Genomic DNA, 25585 nt, shown 5'->3' on the forward strand with positions numbered 1-25585 from the left:
ATGTTAATATTTATTTTTAAAATTTTAAATTTATACGAAATATCACTGAACTGATATTCAGATTAATAAAATTAGGATACGGCAAAGTTCGTGCTATTGCCCTTTTTTTTTGGGCGTTTTAGTTAACAATTTTATTTGGGGCGACTTGAAAAGTAAGGTGGGACTATTGGTTTTCAATTTATTTATTTTGTATCCTTATTTAAATAAAAATCAACATATTTTTCTTTTATTTAAATATAATCAATATGCTTAAATACACTATTGTTATTTTATTTAAAATGTTCCCTAATTTAGAAATTTTAAGAAAAAAAATTGAGAGACAAAGTTGTAAGAAAAGTTAAAAATTATTTAAATTTACTTCATTTATATATATTTTTATATAATAATTTTATGAAATACTTAAAAAAATAAAATAAAAATTTCTATAAAATAAAAAAAGGATAAAATAAATTGAATATATGATGTTTTTAATAACATATCTTGTAAAGAAATATTGTATTTGATGATATATAAAGTGCAAACATGTAAAAAAAAAAAAAAACTTTTTTAATGATTCATATTCGTTTTAACACAAACAAAGTTTCAAGGTTTTCATAGATAAAATGATTCATATTCGAAATTACTAGGCACATAGATTCTATATTTGAACCTCAAAACACCATTAACTTCCAAGTGTAAAGGGTTATCTATACCTCTACCAATCTTTTTTCCACTTGGCTTACTAAGAAAGGATTTAATTCCTGGGTCCTCTAATCACATCCATTAATCTATTAGTCCTTTCAACATACTCAATTCAATGCTCCTAAGGGTGAGCTTACACATCATGCTTAAGTTTCTAATCTCCTCAATCAAATTCAACCCTTACATTATCAAAATGATAGATGAATGATCATCCTACTTAAGGCATTTGTCACCATATTACTTTAATTTTTATGACTCTCTCCAAGGATCAAGTACTTAAGCATAAGTTTACTAGGTACGTATAATCAATCTCTAAGTCTTACCACCTTATCTATACCCAAGGCAACCTCATATTTATTACCTTGTCTTATGGTCTCAAGTCTTTCCATCAAAATGAATCAACTAATTATGTTTCTCTAATTTCCTTCAATAGTCCATTCTTTACTCGAGTCATACCTAATTTCACCCTACTAGGAGTAATTTCATAAGTCAAACTTAAATTCCTAATGTGAGCTAAAAGATACATCTTTGTTTCCTACTCAAAATATCGACCACCACATTGACTTTTCCCAAATAACAACTAAGATTAAAATCTTAATTCTTATCAGTTTCCAACTATCTTTTCTGTCTCATATTCAACTCTTTTGGATCAAACAGATATGTAAGATCCTTATGATCACTAAATATTTCAAACTTAGAATCATACTAGTAATGTCTCCAAAATCTTAGGCATAAACATTACAACCTCTAATTCAAGGTCATGGGTAATGTAATTTTCTCATGAATTTTTCATACCTAGATGTCTAGAAATATAAGCTACTACCTTTTCTTTTTGCATCAACAATTCACTCAAATCTGCCTTTGAAGCATCACTCACTAGAGTCTGGTAGTCTTAACACTAGTCAATCATTTCTTAAGAGTTTGAAAACTACTTTCACACTTACTATTCCATAAAGGCAACTATCTTTTCCTGATCAATCTAGTCAAAGGTAAGGTTATCTAAGAGATTTCCTCAATAAATCTCCTATAATAATAAGTTAATTCAAGAAAACTCATATCCACACTAACTGACTTTGGTATCTCCCACTTAAACATAATTTCTACCATAAATAGATATACATTATATCTCCATTAGAAATCATAGGACCTAGAAAATTCACTTCATACAGTAAAAATTCATACTTAAATAACTTAGCATAAAGCTGTCTTGAATATATTTTCACCCTCAACTCCAATATGATGATATCACATCCTAAGCTCAATCTCACTAAACACACAAATATTCATTAATGGATCCCTAAGGTCATCTATCCACATATCAACATACATGCATATCAGTTAGAATGCCTACTTTAAACCTTCATATATACCATCCTTAAGCATGTATGAATCAATTACCGTTTACTACGTATAACCTGTACATGAATAGCTTTTACCACATAACATCATACAACCTTAAAGAAACTTTTGATCCACAAGACAATACCTCAGAACATCAGAATAAAATTGATTTCCTAATAACTCACAAATATCATGATAAAATAGAACCAAGATAGATCTTTTTGATCAGAGGTTGAATCAATCATCAGAAGAAGAATTAGGTCAAAAATTAGGATACATTCTGGGAAAATAAAACTTCCATCGAAGAGAAGAAAATGAAAGGCTTTCATAAAAATTCTTGTAGAATCGAGAATGAAGTTTTCATTCTGTACATGTTAGATCATGAATTAGTAACTGCATCCAATCTCCAAAAACAATCCCAATTGTTTCTAATTTTTTCTTGGAATGGAATATTTACAGAATCCCCATGAATAGGACCAAACCTTATTCTGTGGTATTTACATAAGATTCCTCTTTCTCATTCTTAAGCAAGTCCCTTTAACAACTATCAAAGAAAATGATATATAGAAAATTATACAGGCTATCACCAAATGATCTCAAACCTATTACCAAAAGAAAGCTATCAAGATAAGTTATCACTCTTATGAAGACTTAAAATTCTAAAATGATCATATACTTAGCTAAAAATTCCAAAAATTGTAATAGATATAATCAGCGCTAACCACTAGACCTTTATTCAATAAAATAATCATATCGGAAGTTCTAGATCTCCATTGAACCTGATTTTGGTGCCCTTAAAAAAATAACATTCCAAGACTACAACTCTTATGAAGATCATAAAATCCAATTCTGACAATATAATACTTGTACTAGCACAGTAAAATTGCAGCTAAAACATTCCCTGCACTAATCACTAAAAGAGCGCACCAAATTCTAAGGCCACAAAAATACCTTAAAATATTTTAGAACCATTATTTAAGCTTCTTCCTACAATTCTAAACCAAAACAACTCACATATTTAACACAAATGGTTTAAAAGTTGAAATAGAATCCTCATGTAACTTAATAATAATAATTAACATGTAAGCATCAAAACTCAAAAATCATATTAAAACAAATTTAAAAGTAATAAAGAAAATTATAAATTCATTCTAGTAAAGGTGGCAGAGCCTCCTAGTTAGGAATAATTTATAACTTCTAAATCATGTAAAAGAAAATAAAAAATAAAATAACAGAGATGCACACTTTAGCCTTTCATCAAAACATTCAAAACCTCATTAGATTCAATCGTTAAAAATTATAGACTTCGTCTACCAAACAAGCATAGTAAACTCATAACTCACGGCCGATTGAATCGACCTGCTCTGATACCACTTAATGTAACGCCCGATTCTAACGCCCAATTTATATAATAATAATTATATATTTCTTATATAAAATTTTCGCAAATATATCGTTAAAAATATTTTTTTTATGGATAAAGATAAAGAAACAGAATATTTTGTGAATTTAATACATAACATAAGTATTTATAATAATGTATTATTTTACACAATATTTCTTTCTTTCACTTCTATTACAAACTTTACATTGATAATAGAAATAAATTTACAATAACAATTATAATAGATTCATCAAATAGCCTCCACATTCCAATTTCTTCCAAGAAAGACAACAGCTATAATCACTGCAAAATGCTCTAAAATCCCAAGTAGATCCATCTATTTTATAATATATTTAATTTTAAAAACAAAGAAAAGAGAGGAGTAAGAACAATATCCAATAAATACAATAATTCAAAAGAATAAACAGAATTATTTATAATCAATATTAAACATATATATATATATATATATATATATATATAAATATAAATATAAATATATATACAGATCATATATTAGATTTTCATGATACAATAAAATTTGAATTATACTTGTAGTGACTAGTCAGGATAAATGAGCATCATCATAATATCAACCAATAAAAGGATATTTCACATTAACCAACAATAGGATATTTCACCTTCATTTCTTACTCATTTAAATCCCCAAGGTCAAACCTCCAGCTACAAATAATTCAAACTTTATCTTCTATGGCCATAGAACAATATTTATCTTCATAAATACGTGAAGAAATAATAACAATAAAACGAGTCCAAGATATCACAACTATATCATAGTTGATAATAAATATATTTACGTAAAAAGAATATATTAAAAGTACCAATGATATAAATAAAAATGACAATCATTATAAAATAATTAAACAATATAAAATATGAGCATCTTAACAATTATTATAGATAAAAATAAACATAGGTTAAGCAAAAAAATGAGGTTAGGGACACCCCACTAAATAAATACACATAAAAAATAAAAAATAAATAAAAATAGTAGTAAATAAAATTTTAAAGAGATAAGGTTCTCCTCCCCCTTACCTAGATCAGTAGGAGCTAAAACTTGGGCAGGACCTCCCCCTCTGGATTCCCTTTTTCTTTCCCTCTCTTTCTTTCTCTTTCTCTCTCTTTCTCTCTCTTTTTCTCTCTCTCTAAGATTTTCACCTTCTCACTAAGTTATAAATTTTTCACAGCCCAAGCCTCCTCTTTATAGGCATTCTGGCGTACCCGGAACGGCCCGTACTGATTTCGGAACGGCCCGTTCAGGAGCCTTCAAATATACGTAAATTTCTCAACTGGAACGGCCCGTTCTGAAATCAGAACGGCCCGTTTCCAAAAAGCAGAACGACCCGTTCTAAAATTAGAACGGCCCGTTCTGGAGTTCACTTTTACACAGGTTGACCATAAGGAGAACGACACGTTTTCAACTTTGGATTTTAGGCCATTTTGTTTATCTGGAACGGCCCGTTCCACTTTTTGGAACGCCCGTTCCGCTTTTCGGAACAGGCCGTTTTGGGCCTAAAAAAATCAGAATTAATTTTTTATAAATAATTTAAATTATTACAAACCTTTAAAATATTCTATAAAGCCCCTTTTAATTAACTAAAATAATAATCTTCATAAATATAAAAATAAATAATAATTAGTAGCCTATTAGTAGAAAATTCGGGGTGTTACACCCTCTACTTCGCATGCCATAATACATAAATAATAAAATTTGAATAACATAATCTTTTATTATTAAAATACCAAATATGTTTAGAGAGAGAGCACCACATTCATAACTTAAACAAATAACATAATCAGCAGAAATTACAACGAAATAAGGCTAAGGTTTTCAAAATAATTTAATAGAAATAACATCATAATCTAATCCTATCTACGCCCCAATATCACATGTCCTATCAGAGCGAAGCTCAACATAAAAGCCTAAACTTCATTACCAACATCCTCAACCTCATGCTGATAATCACCTGTATAATAGTCAAAGGAAAACAACACAAAAGAAAAGGGAGTAAGAAACATCTCATTCTGGCTCACAATGTAGGAATACACACCGGATAGTCAAACACAAACAAGACATGTACATAGTATAGATGGATTAACAACAATATCACAGTCCACTCATCAAAGACATAAAAATATCAAGTTAACATATAACATTAAAATGCACATGTAATGGACACGGACTACATATTATCATGCATGTGGCACTAGTAACACATATCACATGGCGTATTGTCGCTAGCAATACACGAGAGTAGTCTAGGAGTACATGCCGGGTCACACCCTCTGCGCACTCTCACTAGAAGGACATACTACTAGGGTCTCGTCGAGATAGCTAAGTCGCACAAGATACATCCCATGCGCACAATGGGTGAAACTGGAACTTACAAATCGAGCTATCCCCAAGAACTAATCCCCAAGCTTTTACACAAGGGGGCCTTCCCTGGTGGTGTATTCCATATTGTACCCTTAAAAGAATTTATGCAAATGATGCATGTCAATCATGACTCTATGCATTATCATATCATATTATCATTTCTCATTGTCATATCACATTGTCATGTCTCATTATCATATCACATCGTCATGTCTCATTATCATATAACATCGGCATGTCTCATTATCATATCAAATCATCAGGTAACAATATCACATATCCTCATATCTTATGTCTCATATTCACATTTCACATTATCTCGTCATATTCACATAGTCTCCACAGAACGCTTTAATTCATATCAAAACTTGTCTATTTGCGAAATTAAACACATATTCGTATATCTCATCCAACAAGGAACACAACAAAACAATCAGAAAGTAAAACAGAAAATATTCATATTTTGCCTGTTTCTCATAGGGTTCTCTTAAGAACCTATATAGCACTCTAATTCATACAATAAACATTTAACACAATATAATTTACTCATATAATTGCCTCTTGAAACAATCTCCTTTTACAATCACTAGTGCATTCCCTTAGGGTTTCCCATAGGGAACGCATAGGAACACCAAAGTCTGTAATTATAATCCAAACACCAACACTACTCATACATACATACTAATTACATCAATTGAAACATTCAGGGAGAAACAGGGATGAAACAGATACAATTGGGAAATACCCCTCATACATGAGCACACAACAAACATAGGATTGGGGGCTAATCCCACTACCCAACATGCATTACCAAACCTAGAGCGAGATTTCTCACTCCCCCTTACCTAGATAAGCAGAAGACGAAGCTAGAGTAAAATCTAGTTGATTTCCTTCTCTTGGTTCTCCTTGGTCTTCAAAGAGTGTATCTAGAAGCAATGCCAAAGTCTGCTATTTATAGATGTCATAAGTGGCCAAAACGGCCCGTTTCGGATCCAGAACAGCCCGTTCTGGACTCATTCGTCATGTGTAATATTTACATATGGAATGACCCGTTCTCAAATCAAAATGACCTGTTCTGGGGTTTCATTTTTACACATAACGTCCATGTTTGGAACGGGCCGTTCTTAAACCAGAACGACCCGTTCCCAACTAGGGTTATAAGCCATTTTAGTATTTTGGAACGACCCGTCCCAGTTTGGAAATGACCCGTTCTGAGCTACTAAATCACCCTTAATAAATTTTATGAAAATTACTAAATTACCCTCCATAAAAAGTATGAAAAATGGGGTGTTACATATATAGACCTACAAACTCTTCAAGCATTCCAAAGGGTTGATTGACCAAATCAAAGAAAGAAGATGAAAAATCTTTTACTTTTGCTGTTAACCATGACGTCCAAGATCTAAATTTAATCAAGTCAAACCCATACTCACTAAGGTGTGGTATTGTTAAAAATGACATCATATATAGACCAGCCAACAACAAACCAAACAAACCACCATTTTCATTAAATGCATATACATTTGATAGAATATGTTGTTATGTCTAACATGTGTTTAAAGTAAATATATCTTATTATAGTAGTAATAATGGACAAAATTTAGATATCGAATCCAAAGGATTAGGTTCAAGTAATTACCAACTTCATTGTGACTTTTAGTAGTTTGAAGAAATAAAGTTCAATTTGGAGAGAATTGTCAAATCAAAAATCTTGTTTTAAAACTATAGACGATTTCTTAAGTTTTAATGATGACAAACAAAATAAAAATCATAAGCAAATGAAAGCATTCTTCAAAGATGAAATAGATAAGATAAAATGTGAAGATAACACATATCATCTATAAGATAATAGAAATCAGATAAAGCATACAGTTCGTCTGACTGATATTAAATGAACATTGTTTTTATACGACTAACATTGCACTTTATTTAATGTGATATTCCTCAATAGAGTAAGCAAAAAGGAGTTTCGAAAGTCCTGAAGAGAATTAATGAGGAAAAAGACAAAATAATCATGAAAAGCCAAAAAGCAAGATCCCATATATCATGGAAAAGAGACTGAAAAGGACTCTACACCAGCCCCAACTGCTCTATGCTGACACTATCTGCTACACTCAAAAGTAGAAGGAAATGATGATAAGTAGTTGCTTGGATCAAATTAGAGGTACATACATCCTGATAAACATTTAATGCTCACATTAAATGCATCAACAATATTGTCTAAGATTAGCTAGGAAGATAGATGAAGCAATACATGAAGAAATATGAACATTTAAATTTGAATATTGTTGCAATGGTCATTGTCTCTAAAGCTGCTATATAAGGATTAAGCCTTCAAACTATCAAAAAAAGGATAAGAGAGAGAGAAAGAGACATCATATACATACACGAAGAAAAGCGCTATACCAAAAAGAGTAATATTCATTGAGCAGTTTACCTTGAACAAATATGCTAAGAACAAGCTGAAGCACTACAAAGAATATCTCATTTGCAAATCTTGTATCTAGTTATTTATAGTATTTTTGTGCTGTATTTTCATAGCAATCATGTTTAGAAGAGACAAAGCTATATTTGTAACTCTTGTCAATTTCATTTGTAAAGGTTGAGCCTCAAAAGGATTTTTGAAAGAATACTTGAGTTTTATCTAGGAGTGACTTGTAAAGAATACTTAGTGTTTAGCCAGGAGTGGCTTGTAAAGAATGCTTGGGTTTAGCCAAGAGTGACTTGTAAAAAATACTTGGTTTGAGCCATAAGTGACTTGTGAAAGAATACTTGTATCTTGTTGAAGATAGTGGAACCCAATCTGGTTGCATTGAAAACTGGACGTAATCTCTAGGTTGGAGACGAACTAGTATAAAAACACCTTATGCCATTTCATCTACTTCTAAGTGCTTCGTCTGATCACCCTTCAATACTTCGTCCGTTTGCATTTTTACTACTTCACTACAAAAGGAATGAGTTTTTGATATACACTATTCAACCTCCCCTTTTAGTGTGTATTTTTTTCTCTAACAATTAGTATCAAAGTTGAGCCTTTGATGGGGTTGAGCATTTAATAGTGCCAAAGGAAAAAGATCCAAAATGGGAAGTAGTGAAGGACAGTACTTGCTAGAAGGAGGTTCTCTCACAAGGCCTCTAACCTTCAACAGTGAGGACTATCCCTACTGGAATGACAGGATGGAAATGTTCATCAATTCCACCCAGTACTAACTTTGGAGGATCATCACCTAGGGTGACATTGAGGTAACTAAGACTGAAAATCAATACACTTGAGAAGATTACAATGTTTTGCAACAAAACACCAAAACAAGATACACACTTGCTTGCTCTCTTCCAAAATTGTGTACACCAAGTTCTGCAGTTGCTCTACTACAAAGGAGATGTGGGATGCAATTAGGGTAACTCATGAGGACACTAAGGATGCTAAACTCAAATGAGCTGTTACTCTTTAGAGGCACTATGAGTTGTTCTCCATGAAAGAAAATGAAACCATTGGCGAAATGTTTGGATGATTCCAAACAATTCTTAATGGGTTAAAATCCATGGGAACCGAGTTTACCAAAGCTCAAAATAACCTCAAAATCCTAGACAACCTTCCTAAAGTCTAGGAGCCCAAAGCCACGACCATTTTCGAAGCTCGAGATCTAAAAGTTCTCACCCTTGAAGAAATTCTTGGAGAACTTCGTGTTCATGAAGTTCATTTGAATAGTAGAGATCAAATCAAGGCAAAAGATACTATTACCTTAAAGAGCGGGGAAACGAGTGAAGGAAAAGAAAGAGGAAAAACTCTAAAGTTGAATCTGAGTCTGACCGATCAGATGACTCCTTAGAAGACTCAACAGGTGATGAAATCTCCCTAATGTCCAAAAAATTCAAAGACATGTTGAAAAAGAAGGGAAGATCAAGAAACCTTCACAATAAGTAGGAAAAAGAGAGAAAGATCAACAAATCAGAGACCAAGGACATCGTCTACTTTGAATGCAAAAGGTCTAGTCAACATATAAGAACAGATTGTCCATTACTCAAGAAAAGCTGGTCTAGTAAAAAAAAGATCAAAAGAAATCTTATGGCCACTTGAGAGGATCTTAACAATGAAAGTAGTAGCTTAAATGAAGAAGTTGCTAACATTTGTCTCATGACAGACACACAGTTAGATGCAACTGATATAGAGGTAAACTCTAACTCTGACTCTTACTCATCTGATTATGATAGTTATGAAATGTCCTTTGAAACTTTCTTAGCAAACTTTGACATGATTTCCCTTGAGCACAAGAAATTGAAAGAAAAATATAAAATGCTGGAAAAAGAGAATCTTGAACTCAAGAGAAAAATGACAAATGATGCTAAAGAAATATCATGTCTCAAAAGTAAAATCACAAGTTTTGTTCCTCTTAATAGAAATCCTAAAAAATGAAAATTTACAACTAAAGAAAAACTTAAACAAGTTTGTAGATGGATCCACCAAACTAAATCTTTTGTTAAAACATAGAAGGATTTCATCTGACAAAATTGGTCTTGGTTTTGATTCAAGTCTTAAGACTCCCCAGACCAAATCCAAAGTCTCTTCTCACAAAGCCAGTGGATATGAATATAAAAATTTAGGCAAGAGAAAGACCAAGGGAAATGGAACTAACAAGAAAGGACCCAAGAGGATATGGGTAGCAAAATCTCAAATAGTTTATGTTTCAGATATCCTTGGTGGGAAAGCCAAAGGATTTACACTGATACATGGACAATGGATGCTTGCGACACATGATAGGAGAAAGGTCTATGTTCCTAGACCTTCAACTACATTAATGATCTGTCTCCTTCGAAAGCGAAAAAGGAAAGATTAAAGGTATAGGTAAGATAGTTAAAAACTCAATACCTATTATATCTAATGTTCTTTATGTAGAAGGTGTAATATTCTAAATTTTTTATACAATATATACTCTCCATTTTATTATTATCATATTCTTAAAATAATAGTGTAAATTTATAGTTATTATATTTTTAAAATAAATAGAGATTAAGTACAATATTTTTATAATATATTAAAATTTTTATTACAATATTTTCAATAAACTAAAATGAAAATATATAATCTGTAATTACATCATAAAATTTTAAAATACTATTTATAATATTTAATTATTATTATGAAATATAAATATTCAAAATTGATAAATTTTAAATGTTTAATACAAATAATTATTTTAAATTTATATATATGTATATATACAATATAGGTAGAAGAAAAAAAAAAGGGTTAAAAAAATCTCTACATTAAATGCACGGATAAGTTTCCGTGCAATAATCAAGATTCATTGCATGTGAATGTTTATCTATATGCAACGGGAATAGTTTAGATTAAAAGGAAAAGAAAAAAATTTCAGAAAAAACTAACTAAGTAATGATTACAAAATGGCTTATAAATAGAAATGTGAAGAAGGAGCGTGGAATAGGAATTTTGGAAGATTGAAAGTGAGAGGTTATGAGAGAGAGTTGCAAGAAAGGGAATACAAATCGGAGAAGTTTATTTGTTTCTTCAAATTTATTCGTACTAGCACTTTAAGTATTAAGTTAAGGGGAAGAGGACTTTTATCCCTTTTAAATTTTTTATATTATTATATTTTTTTATATTATATCTAAGAATATTTATTTAATGAAGTGTTCTTAATCTCGTTCATTTATTTAATCTATGATACTTTTAATTCTAAATAATCAATAAGGTGTTACTAATTTATGTTATTATATTATTTTATGATATTTATAACTGACATGTAAATAGTTTAATATTCTTAAACATTTCTTATTGTTGTAAACTATGTTATACTAAATCTTATATAATTAAAAATATTCTAAGATTTAAACATTTTTATTATTTCTAATTATAATATAATTTTATTTATTTTTTCTAAGATCAATTCATTATTATATTATCATTCCTTATAAAGATAAATGTTAAACTATGGCTATAGGAATGAAAATTTGAATTAATTTGTAGTTGAAGATTTGACCTTGAGGATTTAAATGAAAAAAAAAAACTTAAGGTGAAATGTCTTTTTGTTATTGAGATTATGATAAAATTCATTTATCTTGACAAATCACTATAAAAATAATTTAAATTTCACTACAATAAGAAAAATCTAAAATATATAATTAATATTGACTACAAATAATTCTATACATTCTATTTATTTCTTTATTTGTATTTATTGGATAATTATTCTCACTCCTTATTTTTTTTGTGAATTTAATTAATTATAATACAAATAGATGGATCTTCCCAACATACCTTGTAACGTAGTGAGTAGATTTCAGAGTTTAGTTGACTCTAGGGAGAAGAGTATATAAGGGTTTCTCGGAGAAGGAAACTTCATAAGTTCATTCTCAAAGAAAACTTAGAGAGAAGTTTTAGAGATAAAGACTCTAGGTCTGTGAGCTTATTTATCTCCCAAATTTCTCTATTTGATTCCTCTTCTCTTCCAGATTACTAATCTCTTCTGTCTTCTCTTGGAATTCAGGCTAAGAAGCTTGCTTTTGGAGGATTGAAGTCCGGGAGTTGAGCTTCGAAGGAAATTCTTCTTCTTCTCAGTTATTGGCTATTCTAAGCCAATCTTCAAGTGAGGGAAGCTAGAATGTATGTTGTTTAGTTGCATGTGAGTTTAGAAACTCAATTGATGCATGAATGTTGAGAATCCATGGTTGGATTGGAGAAATTGTTCATTTTGGGGGTTTTGAAAAAATTGGGGTTTTGATGATTTTGATGCATCGGGTGGGTGCATGTTGAATCTGAACTTGTTTTCAAGTTGTATGGAGCCTATGCATTATGTTTCTTGGTTTGCATGTGGCTGAATTTGTTGATTTTCAGGTATTGGAGGAAATTTTCAAAGTTTTGGAGGTTGTTTGAATTTGTGCTGGGCCAGTTCTTGGCACCGGACGTGCATTCATCAGAGGCAACCATTTCAAATTCACGTCGGGCGCACGGTTATTCGCGCCGAGCGCGACTTGAGATTGAGGTCTCTGGATGAGTCACGCCGGGCATGAAGAGAACCACGCCGGGCGTGATATCAGAAATTGACCTTGTAAATTCGTATCTGATGTGGCTCTGGGCGTGGAGGCCCTTTTGGGGTCTTTGTCTGAGTTGGCTTCGGGCGCAGGGTGATGCGCCGAGCGTGGATACCCCTGGTGGTCTCTGTTTGAGTGACTCCGGGCGTGGTAATTCCACGCCGAGCGTGGGAGAGTCTTGGAACTCTCAGGTTGAGTTACACCGGGCGCGAGATGAATGCGCCAGGCGTGAGTCTGCTTAATGATTTTGATTAAATATGATGCTTTTGCATGTTTGAAGTTGAAAGTTGGATCATGTATGTTTGATATTGATCATGATGGTGGATTGATCATGTATGATGTATGATGCATTATTGCATGTGATGCCTTATAGCATGTGTCTAGCCTAGGACTTGAGGAGAGGAAATTATTTTCGAACTGGAAGAGCTCTCATAAAGTCTCTTGAGAGTGGTGCTTGGATAGGCCGCTGATATAAATGAGAGTGGTGCTTAGATAGGCCACTGGTTTTGGATGAGAGTGGTGCTCAGGTAGGCCACTGGTTTGGGTGAGTCTCCTCTAAGTCCTTAGCTAGTGTTGGAGAGGGGTATGAGGTCGATTGTTATTCCCTTAACCAAGTACTGGGGAAGGTGCGTTGTTCCTTGCGGATACTCGGTGGGCGAACTCCACAAGTGACTTGGTAATGCATGCCAAGGTCCTGGTAAGCCTGTATCCAGTTGTGCTATACCTAACGGTGGAACCGGACTTCCAAATTGTGTAAGTGACATCATCCGAGTAAACCCGAGTAAGGATTTATATCTTGTTTAGTTGTGACCGAGCGGGCACATTGGGGGTGAAAACGGTTGGGGTGGTTTCGGTAGGATTGGGATGTCACTTATACTACTCTGCTATTAGGGAGATCTCCTAGGTGTATGTGTGATGACGCATTAGATGATTGATATGCATTGATATTTGTCATGAGTTGCATATTATAGCATGATTGCTATGATGATGAGGTGTATGGTGTTTGACTTCATGATTGATAGTTGTATGATTGTGTAGTATAGATTATTGTTCTATACTTGTATGGTTGTTTATTGAACTCTAGCTTACCCTTCTATTTCCATGTGGATGGACTGCGATGATCATACTTTGTATGGGAGTAGATTAGGGCTAGCTTGGAGTTGAGGTGACCGTTGCGAGATGAGGAGTTTTGTCCTAGTGTCAGAGTTACCTTCTTGGGTAACTATTGTTTGTGCTTGACCGACACTAGGGAATATTATTTTGGATGATTGTACATAGTTAGTGTCGTATTTTGTACATAGCTCTATTATATATATATACATACATACATATACCCGTATGTGTGAGTTATCCAGTTTTAATATTTCTCCTAGTTCACTATTAGTAGTGCGATTTTACTGAGTGTAGGGACCATGGCAGGTCGTTACACTTTTATGGTATCAGAGCCGGTCGAGTCTTTTGGATACTCTGTGGGGAGTGATCCTTCTAGGTTTCTATTGTGTCATATCTCTGATATGTGTTAGTTTTGGTGATTTTTGGTGGTACAGTGTTACTAAAAGAATGTTTGAATTCTTGTAGTATGGTGAGGCCTCAGTATGACCAGATCGCTAGGGCCATGGAGATGATGGCCATGGCAATGCAGCAGTAGAATGCTCACTTTGCTCAGATGGAGGCGGGTAGAGCTACGGTTGAGGCAGCTAGACCAGTGGTCTCTTAGGATGTGAGAGATTTGGTAGAGTTGAGGAGATGTCAGCCTCCTCAGTTCAAGGGAGATTCAGATCCTGATGTGGAAGATAAGTGGTTGAGCAAGATGGAGATATCTTCAGTGTCTTCGAATCTTCTGAGGAGAGGAAGTTGGCCTATGTAGTGTACATGCTGGCGGGCGAGACTGAGCACTGGTGGAGAGACACCATACAGATGTTAGAGAGTAGGGGTGTAGTTGTTGATTGAGATTGCTTTAGGAGAGTTTTCTTGGAGAAGTATTTTTTGGATAATGTTAGATACGATAAGGAGATTGAGTTTATGGGACTATAGCAGGGGAGTATGTCTGTTTTTGAGTATGCTATGAGGTTTGAGCATCTAACTCGTTTCTACTCTCAGGCCATATCTGAGGCTTGGAGATGTAGAAAGTTTGCAGAGGGATTGAGACATAAGTTGAAAAGAGTGATTGTTTTTATGTTGATTGTGGAGTTTCCTGCCTTGGTTGAGAAGGTAAAGATAGTTGGGAGACTAGAGGGTGGTGGTGGAGGTATCAGTAAGGCTGCTAGAGTTCAGGATGGATCATCTGGATCTAGGAAGGGAAGTCAGCAGAGGAGACCCTATGATAGGCTTGTTCAGTCTCAAAGAGGTGGTGTTAGTAAGGGACCTCGCCTTGCTACTCCTCAGGGTGGAGCACAGCCAGTGGGGTGCTATAGATGTGGAGGAGCCTACATGGTTAGAGATTGTTCCCATTCGGGAAATGTTTTTTTTAGATGTGGCATGCTAGGCCACATTTCTAGAGATTGTCAGATGCCACCGACTCTATCTAGGAGTGCCCCGAGGCCAGCCAGGCCTACATTTACGAAGAGAGTGTTTGCCTTGTCAGGCGCAGAGGCTTCCACTTCATCAGACTTGGTGAAGGGGAAGGGGAAGGCAGCAGGTGAGGATGTTTTATTCTTGTTTGACTCTAGTGCCACACATTCTTTTATTTCTATTGACTATGTGAGGAGATTGGGTTTATCAGTTTCTGCATTTCATGTTGATTTATCTTTGTCTACTCCGGCTTTAGTTTCTGTGGTGACATTTGAGATGTGTGTGAGATTTCTGATAGAGGTGTTTGGTAGGAGGTTCCGGGTGAACCTAATTGTGTTGCCCATGGTGGGTATCGACATAATCTTAGGGATGAATTGGTTAGCTGCCCATCACATCCTTATAGATTGTGCTTGGAGAGAGTTGGTATTTCTGCAGTTGGAGGACGAGATGTTGGTGTCAGCGGGTCAGGCTGAGCAATTGATGAGGGATGAAGCTGAGTGCTTTATGTTGTTTGCCTCCTTGAGTGTTGAGACGGAGAGGGCCATCACTAGGATTGAGATTGTCAGTGAATTTCTTGAGGTGTTCCCAAATGATGTGTCAGGATTTCCACCTATGCGTGATGTTGAGTTTAGCATTGATTTGGTACCAAGTGTAGGACCAGTATTAGTGGCTCCTTATAGGATTACTCCAGCTGAGTTGGTAGAGCTGAAGAAGCAGATTGAGGAATTGTTGGAGAAACAGATGGTGAGGCCCATTGTTTCTCCTTAGGGTGCCCCGGTACTGTTAGTAAAGAAGAAGTATGGTGAGGTCTGTTTATGTGTAGATTATCAGCAACTAAATAAGTTTACGATAAAGAACAAGTATCCGCATACGAGGATTGATGATTTAATGGATCAGCTGAGGGGAGCTTTCGTGTTTTCGAAGATTGATTTGAGATCCAGATATCATCAGATTAGGGTGAAGGAGAGTGACATACCGAAGACTACTTTCAGGACTAGGTATGGTCACTATGAGTATGTTGTGATTCCATTTGGTGTCACTAATGCTCCAACAGTGTTCATGGATTACATGAACAATATTTTCAGACCGTTCTTGGACAGATTTGTGGTGGTCTTCATTGTCGATATATTGGTATATTCTAGATCTTTGGAGGATCACTGTGAGCATCTGAGGTTGGTTTTTGAGGTGCTGAGGGAGAGGTAGTTGTTTGCCAAGCTGTCCAAGTGTGAGTTTTAGTTGTCTGAGGTGAAGTTTTTGGGGCACGTGATATCAGCGCAAGGGATTCCCGTGGATCCAGCCAAGGTGGAGGCTATGGTTTAGTGGGAGGGTCCAAAGACTGCTATGGAGATTAGGAGTTTTGTTGGGTTAGCGGGTTACTATCAGAGATTCAAAGAGGGTTTCTCCCAAATAGTAATGCCTTTGACCCAACTGACCCGAAAGGACCAGCCTTTTGTTTGGACGGACGCTTGTGAGTGGAGTTTTCAGGAGTTGAAGAGACGGTTGACTACTTCTCCAGTCTTGGTGTTACCTGACACTGGTGAACATTTTGATGTGTATTATGATGCTTCTCACCAGGGATTAAGTTGTGTATTGATGTAGGGAGGGAAAGTAGTGGCATATGCTTCGAGGCAACTTGAGACCCATGAGAGGAACTATCTCACTCATGATTTGGAGCTTGCAGCTGTGGTGTTTGCCTTGAAGTCGTGGAGGCATTATCTTTATGGTGTGCAGTTTAGTGTGTTTAGTGATCACAAGAATTTAAAGTACATGTTTGATTAGAATGAGTTGAATATGAGCCAGAGGAGGTGGATAAAATTCCTAAAGGACTTCAATTTCTAGTTGATGTACCATCCTGGAAAGGCGAATGTGGTAGCATATGATTTGAGTAGGGAATCCATTCACATGTCGACTATGATGATTAAGGAGTTAGAGCCGATTAAGAAGTTCAGAGATTTGATATTAGAGGTGGAGGTTGTTCAAGATCACATTAATTGTGGTATGATTACCATAACTAATGAGTTCTTGAGACAGGTGGGAACTAAGCAGTTACAGGATCCAGAGTTGTTGAGGATTTTGGGATTTCTTGGTACCGAGAGGGCAGTTGGTTTTGAGCTTGGTACTGATGGGATTATGAGATTTAGAGGTCAGATTTTTTTACCTCAAAATTCAAAGTTGAGGAGAGCTTTTCTGGAGGAGGGACATAGTAGTCGCCTTAGCATACATCTCGGTATGACTAAGATGTATCAGGACATCAAGAAGAGGTTTTGGTGGCCTGGTATAAAGAGGGAGATAGCAGAGTTTGTGGCCACTTGTCTGACTTGTTAGAAAGCGAAGATTGAGCATCAGAGCCCCGGAGGGGTTTTGTAGTTGATGGAGATTCTAGAGTGGAAATGGGATAGTGTCACTATGGACTTTGTGGTTGAGTTGCCTAGGACAACTAGGAACAATGACGCTATCTGGGTGATTATTGATAGGTTGACAAAATGTGCGCACTTTCTTCCTGTCAACAAAAGGTGGTCCTTAGAGAAGCTTGTACAGTTGTATATCAGAGAGATAGTACGGTTGCATGGTGTACCTTCCAGTATTATTTTTGACCGAGATTCAAGGTTTATTTCTAGGTTTTGGCAGACTCTACATCAGGCTTTGGGGACAAGGTTGAGGTTAAGCTCCACTTATCATCCACAGATAAATGGTCAGTCAGAGAGGATGGTTCAGTCACTTGATGATCTCTTGAGAGCTTGTGTGTTGGATCATCTGGTTAGCCAGGAGGAGGTGTTACCATTAGTTGAGTTTACCTACAACAATAGTTATCACTCGAGTATTGGCATGGCGCCTTTTGAGGCTTTGTATGGCAGGAGATGTAGGACTCCATTGTGTTGGTTTCAGGAGGGTGAGTTAGTAGTGGTTGGTCCAGAGTTAGTTCTTAAGACTATTGAGATGGTGAGACAGATTCAGGAGAGGTTGAGAGCTAACTAGAGTCGACAGAAGTCTTATGCTGATAGGAGGAGGAGACCTTTAGAGTTTGAGGAAGTATAACACATATTTCTCAAGGTGACACCCACTACTAGAGTGGGAAGGGTTGTAAAGGCCAAGAAGCTCACACTGAGATTCATTGGTCCTTACCAGATCCTTCGTCATGTAAGTCCAGTGGCTTATTAGTTGGCGTTGCCTCTAGTTTTGTCCAACCTACATGATGTGTTTCACGTTTCACAGTTGAGGAAATACATTAGAGCCCCGAGTCACGTGGTAAAGATGGATGAGGTGCAAGTAAGAAAGAACTCGACCTATGAGAAGAGACCGGTAGCTGTGGTTGATCACAAGTTGAAGGAGCTTCGGGGCAAGTCCATCAGTTTGGTGAAGGTTCTTTGGGATGCAGCTACTGGTGAGGCGACTTGGGAGGTGGTGAGTCAGTTCAAGGAACGATATCCATTCCTTTTTACAGGTAAGCCTATTTTCGGGGACGAAAATTTCTATTTGTTGGGGGGTATTGTAACGTAGTGAGTAGATTTCAGAGTTTAGTTGACTTTAGGGAGAAGAGTATATAAGGGTTTCTCTAAGAAGGAAACTTCATAAGTTCATTCTCAAAGAAAACTTAGAGAGAAGTTTTAAAAAGAAGGACTCTGGGTCTGCGAGCTCCTTTCTCTCCCAAAATTCTCTGTTTGATTCCTCTTCTCTTCTAGATTACTAATCTCTTCTGTCTTCTCTTGGAATTCAGGCTAGGAAGGTTACTTTTGAAGGTTAAAGTCCAGGAGACGAGCTTTGGAGGAAATTCTTCTTCTTCTCAATTATTGGCTATTCTGAGCCAATCTTCGGGTGAGCAAAGCTAGAATGTATGTTGTTTAGTTGCATGTGAGTTTAGAAACTCAATTGATGCATGAATATTGAGAATGCATGGTTGGATTGGAGAAATTGTTCATTTTGGGGCTTTGGAAAAATTGGGGTTTTGATGATTTTGATGCATCGGGTGGGTGCATGTTGATTCTGAACTTGTTTTTGAGTTGTATGGAGCCTATGCATTATGTTTCTTGGTTTGCATGTGGCTGAATTTGCTGATTTTCAGGTATCGGAGGAAATTTTTGAAGTTTTGGAGGTTGTTGTTTGAATTTGTGCCGGGCGCAGTTCTTGGGGCCGAGCGTGCATTCATTAGAGGCAACCATTTCAAATTCACGCAGGGCACGAGGTTAGTCACGCCGGGTGCGACTTGAGATTGAGGTCTCTGGATGAGTCACGCAGGGAGTGAGGAGAACCACGTTGAGCGTGATATCAGAAAGTGACCTTGTAAATTCGTATCTGATGTGGCACCTGGCGCGAATTGCGTGCACCGGGCGTGGAGATCCTTTGGGGGTCTCTGCCTATGTTGGCGCCAGGTGCAGGGTTGGTGCGTCGGGCGTGGAGACCCCTGGAGGTCTTTGTTTGAGTGATGTCGGGTGTGGTAATTCCACGCCGGGCGTGGGAGAGTCTTGGAACTCTCAGGTTGAGTTGCGCTGGGCGCGAGATGAATGCGTCAGGCTTGAGTCTGCTTAATGATTTTGATTGAATATGATGTTTTTTCATGTTTGAAGTTGAAAGTTGGATCATGTATGTATGATATTGATCATGATGGTGGATTGACCATGTATGATGTATGATGCATTATTGCATGTGATGCCTTATGGCATGTGTCTAGCCTAGGACTTGAGGAGAGGGAATTATTTTTGGACTAGACTTGAGAGTGGTGCTTGGATAAGCCACGTATAAATGAGAGTGGTGCTTAGATAGGCCACTGGTTTTGGGTGAGAGTGGTGCTCATGTAGGCCATTGGTTTGGGTGAGTCTCCTCTAAGTCCTTAGCTAGTGTTGAAGCGGGGTATAAGGTTGAGGATTATTCCCTTAACCAAGTATTAGGGAAGGTGTGTGGTTCCTTGCGGATAGTCGGTGGACGAACTCCACAAGTGACTTGGTAATGCATGCCAAGGTCGTGGTAAGCCTATATCCAGTTGTGTTATACCTGACGGTGGAACCGAACTTCCAAATTGTGTAAGTGACATCATCCGAGTAAACCCGAGTGAGGATTTATATCCTGTTTAGCTGTGACCGAGTGGGCACATTAGGGGTGAAAACGGTTGGGGTGGTTTCGGTAGGATTGGGATGTCACTTATACTGCTCTGCTGTTAGGGAGATCTCCTAGGTGTATGTGTGACAATGCATTAAATGATTGATATGCATTGATATCTTTCATGAGTTGCATGTTATTGCATGATTGCTATCATGATGAGGTGTATGGTGTTTGACTTCATGAATGATAGTTGTATTATTGTGTAGTATAGATTATTATTTTATACTTGTATGGTTGTTTATTGAACTGTAGCTTACCCTTCTATTTCCATGTGGATGGACTGCGATGATCATACGTTGTATGGGAGTAGATCAGGGCTAACTTGGAGTTGAGGTGACCGCTGCGAGATGAGGAGTTTTGTCCTAGTGTCAGAGTTACCTTCTTGGGTAACTATTGTTTGTGCTTGACCGACACTAAGGAATATTATTTTGGATGACTGTACATAGTTAGTGTTGTATTTTGTACATAGTTCTATTATATATATATATATATATATATATATATATATATATATATATATATATACCTGTATGTATGAGTTATCCAGTTTTAATATTTCTCCTAGTTCACTATTTGTAGTGCGATTCCACTGAGTGTAGGGATCATGGCGGGTCGTTACATACCTAACCCTATTACTTCTGTTATATATGTTGTATTCTCTAGAACGAATTGAAGCGTTGATGCAATTGCCAAGTCGATTACTTTTCATGAGGTAGGATTATCGACTTTTATATTTTCTCAAAACTAGGAAATTTTCATCGTTATGGATGGCCCCATAGTAATACCTTCTATCTACCCCTATCAATCATGTTAACCCAATAGTAAATTTATTTCAACCTAATATGTAATTATTACAGTAGAAGTGTATAAATAAATAGTTTATAAATGAATAAATTATTGTAAATATTTTATAATAGTATGCGATGTATATAAATCCAACTATATGTACATTATTTCATAGAATTTTCTTTTGTGTCTATTATGAATATTATTAATTTTATAGTTGTGTTTGTAAAACATAAGAAATATATTATTATTATTATTTTAGATTTATAAAAAAAATGGATAATTACAAATATTGTTAATTTTATAATTATCTTAATAATTTATAAGAAAGACATTGTTTAGTATTAAAATTTAAAACTATAAAAATAGGCGTTATAGAAGGACTAAAGTATAATCTACTTAGTATAAGTCAATTCTATGATAGTGGATATACTGTATCTTTTAATAAAGATTCATGCATAGTCAGATGAAATGATGGGTCTGTACTTTTCATTGCTTAGAGGAAGAACAATCTCTATGAGATTGATATGACTAGTTTGAGCAAACAAAATGTAACATGTCAAGGTTTTAGGGAAGACGAAAAATTTATTTGGTACAAAAATCTTGGGCACGTCAATATGAAACATATCTAAAAAATATCCAAAAAAGGGATTAGTAAGAGGACTGCCTGACATATCTTGAAAAACTCATCTTCTTTGTGAAGCTTATCAAAGGGGAAAATAGGCGAAATCTTCTTTTAAAGCTAAAAGGGAAGTTTCCACCTCTAGACCACTTGGGTTGTTACATATGGATCTGTTTGGACCAACTAGAACACATAGTCTAGGAGGTAAAAAGTATGAGTTCGTCATTGTTGATGATTATTCTAGATTCACATGGCTATAGTTCCTTAGCCATAAATATGTGTCTTATAAGGTCTTTGAGATATTTTGCAAATGTATTCAAAATGAAAAAGGTTTTTGCATATCTGCCATTAGAAGCAATCATGGAATTGAATTTCAAAGCTCTTTGTGAAAAATAAGGCATTTTTTACAACTTCTCTTCACCAAAAACACCCCAACAAAAAGGGTAGTTGAAAGAAAGAATAGGACCTTATAAGAAATGGCCAGAACACTCCTTTGTGAAAATGATTTACCAAAATATTTCTGGCCAGAGGTAGTAAATAAGACAGAGTGTTGATTAGACCTTTACTAAATAAGACTCCTCATGAACTATGGAAAGGAAGAAGACCCAACATATCATACTTCCATTCATTTGGTTGTGAATGTTATATCTTGAATGTGACACTCTCTACCCTAATATAATATACAATAAGTGTATGATAAAATTAGAATGAATAAAAGCTTTCTCAATTAGGTAAGTCTCAATTAACAAAGAGGTAAAAGATTCATATTCGCATACATAATCATAATTCACTCGCGAAAATTACAGAAGAAATAAAGTTAAAGGTTTTCCAAAACAAAGAAAGAAACTAAAGTCCTTATCTAGTCTTAACTATGACCCAATGTCACATATCCTATCAGAGCACGCCCAACTGAAGCCTAAGTCTCATCACTAACATCCTCATGCTGATGATCACCTACAACACAATTTAAACACATACAAAGAGCAACAAGGGAGTGAGAAACATCCCACTCAGGTTCAGGTGCAAAAAATAAAGGTTAGACAACACACACACAACAAACATAATACAAGTCACAAGCACACATACACAATAAGTATCACATGCACACTCATTTATCATGCAATGATGTCAGGGACTCGACTCATAAATTCATGCATGTGGCGCTAGTCACATATCACATCACCGGTGTGCTGCCTAAAGAATACATCTAAGATAGTATAGGAGTACATGTAGGGAGCTACCTATACACTCTCAACTAGAAGGATGTACTACTAGGGTCTGGTCAGGATAACGAAACTGTGCAAGTTACGTCTCGTGCTCACAAATGGGCAGAATCGATACATCCAAACCGCATTATCCCCTAGGACTCCCTCAAGCTGTTACACAAGGAGGGGCTTCCCTAACGGTGTACTTCATATCGTACCTGTCACATAGATGCACATGAGCAGAATTTGGTTGATCTCCTTCTCTGGGTTCTCTTTGATCTTTAGAGAGCATAAAAAGAAAATGAGTCAAAAGAGTGAATATGTGAGATGACTCCTGGTAACTTCTAATAACTCCCTTCTTAAAATAATAAAAATAAAATAATAATAATAATAATAATTAATCCAATAACCTTCATGTCCTTCCTTCCCCTTTCCATAATATAATTAATATAATTAAAACATACCTCTTCTTTTTAATCAAATAACATAAGCATAATTATTAATAAAATACATTTCATAAAAGTTACATATATATCATTAATCAAAATAATAAATATAAATCACGTCTCATAAATAAAATAATGTTCATATAATTATTTAAATAATATGAAAACTCTAAAATAATTACATTAAATATCAAAATAATAATTACAAATCATGCTTTATAACAAAATAATGCTCATATGAATACTTAAATAGTACAAAAAATCCCAAAATAAATACATTAACATACTAAAATAATTTCTAAAATATTATTAATATAAGGTATGAAAATTGGGGTGTTACACTAAATACCAAAGATCAACTTGGGAAGTTTGATTCTAAGGTAGTAAGGGTATTTTCTTTGGATATTTAGAAACCTCAAAAGTATATAGAGTTTACAACTCTAGAATTGATGTGGTGGAAGAATCCATAAATGTAAGATTTAATAGCGCTTTGAAGACTGATAGAAAACTATCAGATCTGGAAGATGAATTTGTAAATTTACAAATTAACAAACAAATGAAAAGGCCTGAAGCTGAAGCTCAGATGAAGCAATTAGACCTCAAAAATATTGGAAGTTCATAATTCATCATCCTCAAGATCTCATCCTAGGAGACAAAGTTGAAGGAGTAAGGACAAGATTAGCTCTAAAAAACAATGCATCTTATGCTCTCATTTTAGAAATTGAGCCCAAAAGCATTAACAAAGCATTAAATGACAATGACTGGATCATTGCAATCGAAGAAGAGCTTCACCAATTTGAGAGAAATGATGTTTGGATCCTTGTTCCCAAGCCAACACATCAAAGTGTTTAGGTGGGTCTTTAGGAACAAGCTTGACGAGCAAGGCAAAGTGGTAAGAAATAAAGCTAGATTAGTAGTCGAAGGATATAATCAACAAGAAGGTATTGATTTCACTAAAATCATTGTTGCCAGACTAGAGGCTATTAGAATTATGTTAGCTTTTGCAACTCACAAAAATATAAAGTTTTAGCAAATGGACGTAAATAGTGCCTTTTTAAATGGAATTATTGAAAAGGATGTGTATATCAAACAACCTCAAGGATTCAAAAATCCCGAGTTCAAAAACCATGTTTTCAAACTCAAAAAGGCTCTTTATTGTATGAAATAAGCTCTTAGAACTTAGTATGACAAATTAAGCAATTTCTTACTTGAAAATAATTTTAAAAGAGACAAAGTTGACAAAACCCTTTTCAGAAGAGAGTCTACAATTAACTTTATTAGTATGTAAATATATGTAGATGACATTATCTTTGGTGTTAGTAATGAATCTCTTTGCAAGGATTTTTAACAATTAATGCAGACTGAGCTTGAGATGAGCATGATGGGAGAACTAAAGTTCTTCTCAAGACTTCAGATTAAGCAGACAGATGAAGAGATCTACATTCATCAATGGAAGTACATTAAAGAACTTCTCAAATGATTCAATAGATGAATGAGTGCAAGCCAATGCCCACACCTATACATCCATCCGTGGGATTGACAAAATAAGAAAGATAAAATAAAAGATAAAATAAGACTAAGTTAGGATAGAGGTTCGTCAATTTCTACTACTAGAATTTCTCTTATTACATGCGACTTTACTTGCAAATTTTTATGAAAAATTCGCAGGAAACGTTGTTCCTACAAATTTTTCTGCAAAATTTTATCTGTAGGTAATACCTTCATGGATAATATATTTTTGCAAATTTTAAAATTCGCAGGAAATTTTCCGGCGAAATTTCTTGCAAAAAAAAATTGCATGAAAGTTTCCTGCAAAAAAAAGATTCGCAGGAAACTTTCCTGCGAATTTTTTTGCAAGAAATTCTGCAAAAATATTTTTTACGAAAAAATTAAATAAATTACTATAAATTCTATCAATAATTCTTCAACTTTCAAATGCTCACAATGAATTTATTCGAAACATTTGTTTCCATGCCTCCAACATGTGATACATAATCTTTTAAATTCTAAGATTGTAGATTATAAGCCTAACATATTCAACCATACAAATCAACTTGTAAGGTAAGT

At 35.0% G+C, this 25585-nt stretch overlaps 1 protein-coding gene across 1 annotated transcript; it reads left to right on the forward strand.

The window, feature by feature from the left end:
• Positions 1–17735: 17735 nt before the first annotated feature.
• Positions 17736–24140, forward strand: LOC145954755 (uncharacterized). The gene is made up of 4 exons (XM_083069443.1): positions 17736–18305; positions 18417–18503; positions 18579–18807; positions 23929–24140. The coding sequence occupies exons 1-4, from the start codon at positions 17736–17738 to the stop codon at positions 24138–24140; spliced, it is 1098 nt and encodes a 365-aa protein (XP_082925569.1).
• Positions 24141–25585: the final 1445 nt, after the last annotated feature.

The sequence above is a fragment of the Cajanus cajan genome, chromosome 2, assembly GCF_000230855.2.
Source record: "Cajanus cajan strain Asha chromosome 2, NIPB_CcT2T_4, whole genome shotgun sequence".
In the NCBI taxonomy this organism is placed as follows: Eukaryota; Viridiplantae; Streptophyta; class Magnoliopsida; order Fabales; family Fabaceae; genus Cajanus; species Cajanus cajan.

Coding starts and splice junctions, on each gene's coding strand:
- LOC145954755 (XM_083069443.1), top strand. CDS start 17,736: ATGGAGATTCTAGAGTGGAAATGGGATAGTGTCACTATGGACTTTGTG. Junction 18,504..18,578: donor CTTACCAGATCCTTCGTCAT/GTAAGTCCAGTG, acceptor CACGTTTCACAG/TTGAGGAAATACATTAGAGC. Junction 18,808..23,928: donor ATATCCATTCCTTTTTACAG/GTAAGCCTATTT, acceptor TTGGATATTTAG/AAACCTCAAAAGTATATAGA.